Genomic DNA, 9,571 nt, shown 5'->3' with positions numbered 1-9,571 from the left:
CTGTGATGATGCAGATTTGATGTGTTTCTATCATGAAGCTTTCATCAGACTCAGGATCGGTGGCACCGTCGTAACGATCGGCGAATACCTCCCTGCTGTAAGTAGAGTTGTTGTCGCTGATGGAGTTGAAGTTGCTGCAGCTTTCCGGGTCACTGTCCCGATCGGATCCCGTGAACGATCCGAACGTCATGTCACCAAACAGATCCTCGAGTACCCCGCCGTGGGCAGGCTTGATACAACGTGGTTGCGAGACTTCACCGCCTGACTCAACAGATGTTGTCGGCGATCCCAAGAAGTTGGATTTGGCCGCAAACGGTGCCGAAAAAATCAGTACCGAAAGACGATGAAATCCTTCCTTCCTGACGAGAAAGCGAAAGCTTCCGAACATCATCTCCATCGAGTTCTTCATATGGGCATATGCATGCACACAAGCAGGATCGTGAGGAACAAAATCGACGACATCGGGTTGCACTTGTTTACCTCCTTCCATGATGTTGCCTGCTGCTAACGACGATGTTGGCGATGTTGATGGTGCCATCGAGATCAGAACCTTGATGCCTCCTATTCCCATAGATGTCGCTAATTGATAAGGGATTAACTTGTCAATGCCTACAAATTGTAGACTTAGAGTTTCGTAAGAAGTAGAGGGCAAGTAGATCTCGAAGGTTCAGCCGAAAAGAGGTGCTCGACTAAAGATTACGGTGGTTCTGTTGACCATAGATTCGATCCCTTTCTCTCCCTCGGCTCCCCTTTATATAAGAGGTGGAGCTGAGGCTTTTTCGTGCCGTATAAGTTACAAACTATGAGAGGCATATGGGTCTTTCCTATATTGCTATCATATTCCTATTACAACTCCACTTTCCTTATCCGAAGTTCTCTGGGCTTCCGGGCTTCTCAATCTTCGGGTCCATGGGCTCTCGTCCTCTTCAGATAACCCGGGTACCATATTAGGCATGCCTATTAGGCATACCTATGTCACACGTAGATATGACTATGATTATTGATGAATGCATCCCAATTGAGATGTTTTTTCGATCACAATTACATTACTCCATCCTTCCCAATTTAGGATGCATATTAGGTTTGGTCAAATTCAAAATTTATAAAGTTGGTCCAACTATATATAAAAATATATATTAACTTTTATTACACCAAATATATATAATATGTAAGTATATTTCATGATGATTCTAATAACATTGTGATAATGTTGGAGATGTTGCTACAATTGTTTATATATTTAATCAAAGTTTACATAGTTTGGGAGAGAGTGAGTACATGCTTCTCCCTTACACTTCTAGAAATGTGTCCATTTTTGCTTTGTATTAGATTTGGTGAAGTGGTCCACAAGTGTTGATTCTAAAATGAAAGCAAGACCAACCGGTAGTAATTATAATTAAGCAACGATAGGGTTGGAAAGTTTAGTGGAGTTTCTAGCACTAATATTGTACTCCATCTCTACTAAATCAATGACAACTAATATGGAACGGAGAGAGTACTTTCTATGGGTCAACATGGATTGTAAATTAAATAGTGATACTGAAATTTGCACCATGCATATATATTATATATTTTAACATTTATAATATGGAACTATTATTGCTATGTAAGGCTGGTCGCAATGACCTTTGAAGTTTTATTATTTTGAGGGAAATGATATGTTTGAAGTTAGACGTGTATTGCGCGTGCTTGATTACTAATACTAGGAAGAGAGAAAGAAAAAAACACCTTTCATCCCATCATGCAGCTCAACGCTTCCATTGAGTGCGTCTAAAACTGTGAGGTCCAAACCTTTGAACCCCACAGGTAGATCCTGATCACACACACATCCATCTTCCGGTACAAAGATGCATGGATCCGAGGAGGGAGCAAAGAAAAGTAAATCGAAAGCACGGTGCGCGCTTTGTCACTGCCAACTAGCTTCGCGAAAGGGTAGCATTTGACTTGTCTAATTAGAGTCCACTAGCCCACTAAAGGCGGCATATAATCACATAGTACTTTGTATGCTCATAGTGGAGCTCTAACTTTATGCTCCACTACTGGTTCCTGATGACAGTAGGTTTGCCTGGTGCTTTCTATCTGGGTATCATCAGGGGCACTACCTCTTCAGACTAATCCACGTAACTCTAGCATCTCACAAGTTTCCTTCTGTTATGGGTGCATGTCAATCGGAAGCGCGTTAGGTCGACATATTTTCACTTTGATGCCACTGACATTGCTGCACCGTTTAGGTTTTCCATTGGCATGGTAATGGCATATGCTAACTAACTGAAAGCATGGTGACGAAGAGAGGACATGCCTGAGCACTGTCTAGTCCAGTGTCCACCCAAGAGTGGTCCACATACCCTGATCAATGGAATGCACTATCCTACTGTTTATACTTCATTTGAGCCTATTTGCTATATCTAGCGTTGTGTTGCCTGCTTTTGATCTTGTGATTACGACAAGGGACCGGCAAAGAAACATTATCAAGGATGAGCTTACCTTTAGTAGGAGCTAAAGATGAATTGCTTGCTTTGGTCTCTATAACCGATTTTGGTAGCACCAGTGGTGGATTCAGAAAGAGCGGCTTGGCTTATTGGATCTGAAATTTGGTGCGCCTTCTTTTCAGCACATGGTATCCCCTTAAAACCAACAGTTACCTTAAGTAGCAACGTAAATGTTGGCACATGGTAGTCCATCTTGCAAATGTATATGACTAACTTGTAACTATGCTTGACAGAAACAACTAGCACTAACCAGAGACAAAACCACATAATTAGATAGTCATTTCACTATAACTGTAAATCAAAGAAGTCATTTGTAATGTTGCACTTGTCAGCTACTGCCTGCTAATAAGCACCACGCTGAAAATAAGCAACATGCTACAGACTATGCATATATGGTAACCACCCATCCTGAAAATTCCATACAGAAAACTGGTGGACGCTCCACTTCTGCCCCAGGCAAAAAACAAAAAGTATAAAAAAAAACTGCACGTAAAGGAATTTGTTCAGTGCAAGTGGGATCGCATCTGTCTCACGAGGATTTCCTAACTGCCAGTTATATATTCTGCTATCTCCGCCAAAGAAGAGGGCAGGAAGAGGCCTCCGCTTCAGCTGGTCTAACGTTGTTCATGACATTTACATGTTTCACTGAGAGTGAAGGAGACCGTATGCACTGCGTGAGTAACCAGAAATGGGGATGCAACTGAGGCCCTGGAAAGCGGCCACTCTCTTAGCTCTCTTCTTGGCCTTGCTGCTCTCGACTTCGTCGGCAGGTTCGTGTGACAGTATAGTTATTTATTCTTACAAGTTGTTTTTCGATGAAAGCTAGAGTTCTCGACCTAGCTTGACCATGCTTCAAGCCTTGCATCAACATGCACACGTAGATCCTGATTCCTGAGAAGACAGAGGCACTGCTGCCGTCAGTCATGACAAGACAGAGGCACTTATCTGGGTTTTTACAAGATCTGGTTCTGTTCTTTCAGGGAGACATGGGAGCTTCATGGTGGATCAGGAATCTATAGGTCAGCAAGGAGAGGTAAGAAGTCATGTGCATGTACACATACGCGAGCGAGCACACACAGACGTACAATTACCTAGTGTGATCTCCAGTACGATCACTTGATTTCTTTCTCTACTGGTTGCCTTACATTTCCTGGAACAAACTGCAGGGCCGACCAGTAGCTAGCCAGGGGGAAGCCCTGGCAGAAGTGCATGCCCGGATGCTCAAAGAAGTCACGACCAGCGACTACGGCAGTTACGACCCAACCCCGTCCATGGAGAAGCCCCATTTCAAGCTCATACCCAACTAATCACAAGATAATCTGTCCAAGTCCATATGAATTTGATGTATAGAACTATAGATACATATTGAGGAATTCTTAGCTTTGCTATCATGAAAACTGATAATTAGTAAGTTAATGTAGACGTGACATAGAGCTTCTTCTGCTTAGTCAAAATGAGTGTATATGCAAGTTTTTTTTCTACGTGATTTTAACATTCTCTATGTAACATAATTGTTTGTATTCACTGGAATCACTCAATTACGATTTACTTATATACTATTGTTTTAAAAAAGAAAAAGCTCATTATCTTCTGACCTCTACATCTAAATGGTACACACAATGTTGGATGTTTTGTCGATTATGTGAACATCTAAATGGTGCACACAATGTTGGATGTTTTGACTGCAATTGCACGGGTGGTGGGAGCAGTAGTTATAGCCTAGAGAGAGTAGGCGAGGCAGCCAAATAAAAAAATCCAACAAACCTCGGTGTCATTTTTTGACTATTTATCCTACAATTAGCAGGGTCTTTGACAAAGTTTGATGTAGATACAAAATATAAGAACCTTCTTGCAATTCAGTTAGGTAATTTCAACACAATTCCTATCCAATGCACATTCAGGTTAAGGTGCAGAACCTAAATAAGTAAGAAATTCTAATCTTCTATATATTACTCTGTTTTTCAACAACATAACTGAAAAAATATCCATAGTTAGTGTATGTCTTCACTTTTTAGGGCCAAGCAGCAAGTCGACATGATTGAATAGTATACATTTTCTTTATTTCAAAGGGAAAGGTGGCTTCTTACCACTGGAATACAGCTATATCATGAATACCTTTTTTACCTTAGAAATGTCTATGCGATATAACTATTTCATTAACTCGCCTTTAATAGGTGACATAAAAATTCTTAAAACATGAACCAGACGTTATGTATATCCAGCATGCAAGATTCAAGATTAAATGATAAAAGATAAAAATAATCAATACAGAATTATCTCCATAGCCTTTAAGCAACAATACATACTTTGGATCATTGATGTTGGACAGCTAGATTCTCTAGTTTACATAATTGAACCATTGTTTCAGCATTGCAAGGTAAAGGATCAGTTTGAGCCTTCTCAAATATGTTTGCCCGATCATCTGGTACTGTAGCCAGAGGAGAATTTATTTCGCCTATCTTCACCAAATTTAGTAACCAGTTGTACTTAAAGTGCATCACATCCAATCTGATGGAAACAAGTAATTCAAGACCATGAGTTCAGTAAGGAAATCCAGTAAGAAAATCCAAGACAGTGAATTCGTAATACATTTTCCGAACGCAAGATGCAAATTACAGTAAACACCACTTCTTATTTTAGGGTATCATCTAAGCAATTATGTAGGATAGATGTTTGTAGATCACCAGCCAGATTCTTAAACTTTATTAACAAACTTTCATGAGCTCCACGTTAGTTTGTTGTTCGAGTTGTATGTCTTACAACAGTAAAGATTCAAGTGAGCATAACAAGTAGAACAAACTGCAAAAATGCTTGCGAAAAAACAAACTATAGCAATTATGTGATCAGCCAGGTTGTGAAGATACCATCAACAACATGCTTAGATTGCATAGAACTTAAGGATTCGATTCTTGCCATGAGCTTGTGACACCTTTCTGAATTAATATGGAAGATAGATGGACAATGGAAAGACATCATTCGAGAAATGTGCACAGATGTACTCTATTTAAGCAATCAGCTAAATCATGAACACAAATCACTCCTCTCTTTTGATTCAAACAAAAACTAATTAAGGGCACATCAGAAATATTCTGTGTGCTTCAACAGGCTATAGCCGGCTATTTACAACTTTGCTCATATCTCAAAGAATATTGAGGGAAGTCTGTTAATTTAATTCGTATCACCAGCTCGGACAGTTGAGTTTTTTAACTTCTATGAATCAGGAAGATGAGGGGAGGTTAAGATTGTCAAGATAGATCATAATGCAAATCCTCAAATAATTGAAAACTACAAGGTTTATGGTCTCCAGGCATTTATTCTCTTCAAGAATAGGCAGGAGGTGCCAGGGAGCAGAAGAGAAGGTGCAATAAACAAAGCCAAGTTCAAGCACTACATTGAGCCTCTCTTGGAGACCTCAAATGTTGAATAACATCATTGCCTGCAGTCCGTAGGACCAAATCTCATATGTTTCACACCTCAGCGGATGCCAAATAGCATTGGCTTGAGCTGCACATCTTGCATATGAAGAGTTTTTCCCCCTATGAGCCCCAGTCTGCAATTACCTACTTCGATCATGACTATGTATGGTTTCCACCGTCGATGGAAAAATTGCATATATGAAGGGCTATCATGAGGATGTACATTTATTCAGTTGCTAAGCAAGGTCAACTAATAATTGTTTATTCTGTACAGAATGGATAGTTGTTTGGCACATTAGACGAACATGACTATTGAGCAACATGTGGTTTCAGTGATCAACTTCCATGTTCTATTGTGGGTCAATGATAAATTGATAATGTACTTCTTCCTACCTGTTGGATAGCGCATAAGTCCATCCAGTAAACCTCCATCCACTCCCATCCAAACAGTCTCGGATAATGGAAGCATCTACTTCCCTTTGTAGTCTCAAACCTTTCAGGCAAAAAAACGAACCCGGTGCATATTGAAGAGTTTTTTTCCCCTATGAGCTGCAGTCTGTAAGTACGTACACGATCAGGACTATGTATGGGTTTCATTGTCTATGGGAAGAAATAGCATGTATGAAGGGCTATCACGAGGATGTACACTTAATTCGATTGTTAAGCAAGCCCAATTAATAATGGTTTTGTCCTGTACAGAATGGATAGTTTTGTTTTTGCGAAAAAGAACAGATAGTTGTCTGTCACATTAGACGAACATGACAATTGAGCAACCTGTGGTTTCAGTGATGAATTTCCATGTTCTATTGCGGGTCAATGATAATGTACTTCTTACCTGTTGGGTCATGCATGAGTCTATCCAGTAAAACTCCATCCACCCCCGTTTGTAGTCTGCAGCCTTTCAGGTCAAAAAACAAGCCTGGTGCTTCCATATTCAAAATGTGCATTTTCCGTTATGGTTCACGCTGTGCAGGCCTGGTTACTCTCTGGCATGGACTCCAACCAGCTAGACCCACGCAGCTTCATGAGTCATGACTTGTCTGTCACCCATGAGCCCTTTCAACCTTCCAGCACCGTTCCCGTTGTGCCTACCTGCAAGCGTCCTGGACAGCAAGAGGTATGTCGAGGGATCTTTCTTCTCCAGCGCGAGCGCGTGCTCTGCAGCTCGCTTCGCTGCGGCCTCATCGTCATGGAGCTCACAAGCACTGAGCAATGGCTGCCAGAGCAGAACTCCAGGGAGAACAGCATCCGCGATATCAGCTCTTTAGCCTCTTGGATATGGCCTGCTTTTCCAAGGAGATCGACCATGCACGCGTAGTGGTCCTCGCCGGGCATGACACCGAACTTGTCTTCCATTGCCTGAAGTATATCGAAGCTTCATCTACAAATCCCGCCTTGGCTGAGTGTAATGAAAACAGAGGAATGTGACTTGGTTAGGTGGGACGCCTCCCAAGATCATGTCGTCAAACACCTGCACGGCCTCCCGAGCTTGGCCAGTTGGCCGTTCCGCGCGAACCCCATGATCATGGCCGTCCAGAATGGAGTGTTCTCCTAGTTTGATGGCATAGCCATGGATCTTGCTGCCTTCCCTCGGACTAGTGAGGATTGAGCAGGCATTGGCTGCCGCTGCAAACATGTAGTTGTTTGGCACAGTTCTGTCCAGCATCATGGGACCGAGGACTCCAACGGCCTTAATTAGCATGCTCGCTGCAGTGTAGCCAACCGGCAGCCATCTCTGTCCACGACATGACTCTCTCTGAGGCATCTCGGTGAACGCCCGTTCTTCATGTACATCTCCACCAAGGAGTTGCCCACGCAGTGACACAGGCATCGTCCCCAAGGCCGGTCTTGACAAGCTTCCCGAGAACATGCAAGCCGCCCACCATGTCCGCGTCTGCCGTCAGCTCCAAGAGCACGGTGGTAAAGGAGAACCCGCTAGCCCCGGCGCCTTGCCTGACCATTATTAGCCAGAGCTTCCACATTTGTGCACACGAATGGCGCGCGAAGCCCGCGAGCAGAGTGTTCCACGAGACGATGTCCGCGAAACCGGTTTCGTACTGATGGCCTTCAGCAGCGTGATTGCGATGTATTTGCCGAGGGCCCCATCTTGCAATGATCTTCAGCAGCGTTATTGCGATGTATTTGCCAATGCCGGTCTTGAGAAGCTGCCCTGAACCTGCAAGCCGCCCGCCATGTCCGCATCCGCCGTCGGCCCCGAGAGCACGGTGCTAAACGAGAACCAGTCGGCCCCAGCACCTTCCCTGACCATCCTTAGCGAGAGACTCCACATTTGCGCGCACGAGTGGCGCGCGAACCCGGCAAAAGCAGAGTGTTCCACGAGACGATGTTGGCAACGGCGAGACAGGCCCACTCGAACAGCCGGCGAGCCGCCCGTGCCAGACCGTCGCCGTGAGGAACGCGTTCATCAGGAAGACGTTGGACTGGAACCCAGCGCGCCGGAACCGGAATAGTGTCGGCGTTGCGGCGGGGCATTTCGTCGAGCAGACGGAGGCCGTGTCGGCGGAGGCGGGGCCAAGCCATGAAGTAGGCGATGAGGAGGTGGTTGGTGAGGAAGTGGTCGGAGGCGAGGAGGCCCGGCTTGAGGAGCGCCGCGTGGAGGGATGATGCGAGGCGGGGGTCAGAGGCGGCGGCGCTGCGGCGTGGCATGACCAAAACGTTCAGTTATCAGTTTGTGCAGCCAGTTTTGTCCACTGTATTGTGTACCGCGCGCGTAGTAGACTGTTATCAGCAACTTTGGCATTGCTCCCGTCTCTCCTCCCCGACTAACTTGTGGCAGAGGAGGAGCTACAGCCATTTCACACAGCGTCTACTTGGCGTTTCCTATGCATCTCCATCGGGGCGACGCATTTCGGATGCTTAAAATGAATGTGCGTGTCCGTTTGTGTCGGTCTAAATGGTCGAAATCGACAGCGCGTCCGTTTGCGTCGGTCTAAATGGTCGAAATCGACAGCGCGTCCGTTTGCGTCGGATGGCTCCAGCGACACAACGCATTTTTTTTCGATTTTGCATTTTTTTCAACATAAAAACATAATTTACATACTAAAAGAAAGGAAACTAAAATATAAAACCTAAAAACGCATGCGCCTACTGGTCGTCGTCGTCGCTGTCGATCACGACGAGCTGCGGTATCGGCCACAACCAGTTGGCAAGCGGCGGAACATACGCCGGTGCCACCGCCGGTGGTAGAGGTGGAGCAGCCCACGCCGGTGGTGGCGGTTGATCAGCCCACGCCGGTGGTGGAGGTTGAGCAGCCCACTCCAGTGGTGGAGGTTGAGCAGCTCACGCCGGTGGTGGAGGTGGAGGCCCCCACGGGTTGTACGACGGAGATGGAGGCGGTGGTTGCACCGGTTGAGTGACCGAGTCCTCGAGCGTCCATCGAAGGGCCTCTTCCTCCGTGAGGCCCGGAGGCATGATGCCGGTGGCGTGCCGGGGCAGCGGCGGCTGCACCGGTCGGTCCACCTCCTAGACGAGGACGCGAGCCTCGCGATCTCGTCGTCCGTCGTCGTCTCCGGGTACGCGAACTTTCGGCCCTCCGCCATGACCAACTTCCATTCCTGGAAAATGTAGGCGACGTAGTCGTCGCTGTCGTCCTTGGCCTCCTCGTTGTGGTAGGCCAGCGCGTCGATGTAGTCTTCGTTGTCGTCC

At 45.3% G+C, this 9,571-nt stretch overlaps 1 protein-coding gene and 1 pseudogene across 1 annotated transcript; one reads left to right on the top strand and one right to left on the bottom strand.

Moving 5' to 3' along the window:
* The first annotated feature begins 3,059 nt into the window (after positions 1-3,059).
* Positions 3,060-4,041, top strand: LOC127337166 (uncharacterized). Its single transcript, XM_051364099.2, has 3 exons — positions 3,060-3,259; positions 3,470-3,522; positions 3,656-4,041. Exons 1-3 carry the CDS (start codon positions 3,178-3,180, stop codon positions 3,794-3,796), a joined length of 276 nt encoding a protein of 91 aa, XP_051220059.1. The 5' UTR covers positions 3,060-3,177; the 3' UTR covers positions 3,797-4,041.
* A 1,987-nt stretch (positions 4,042-6,028) lies between these two features.
* LOC139835915 (putative pentatricopeptide repeat-containing protein At3g23330) lies at positions 6,029-8,572 on the bottom strand (annotated as a pseudogene).
* Between the last annotated feature and the right edge of the window lie 999 nt (positions 8,573-9,571).

Source organism: Lolium perenne, chromosome 2 (assembly GCF_019359855.2).
Source record: "Lolium perenne isolate Kyuss_39 chromosome 2, Kyuss_2.0, whole genome shotgun sequence".
NCBI lineage: Eukaryota > Viridiplantae > Streptophyta > Magnoliopsida > Poales > Poaceae > Lolium > Lolium perenne.
This window is presented reverse-complemented; position numbering and strand designations above follow the sequence as displayed.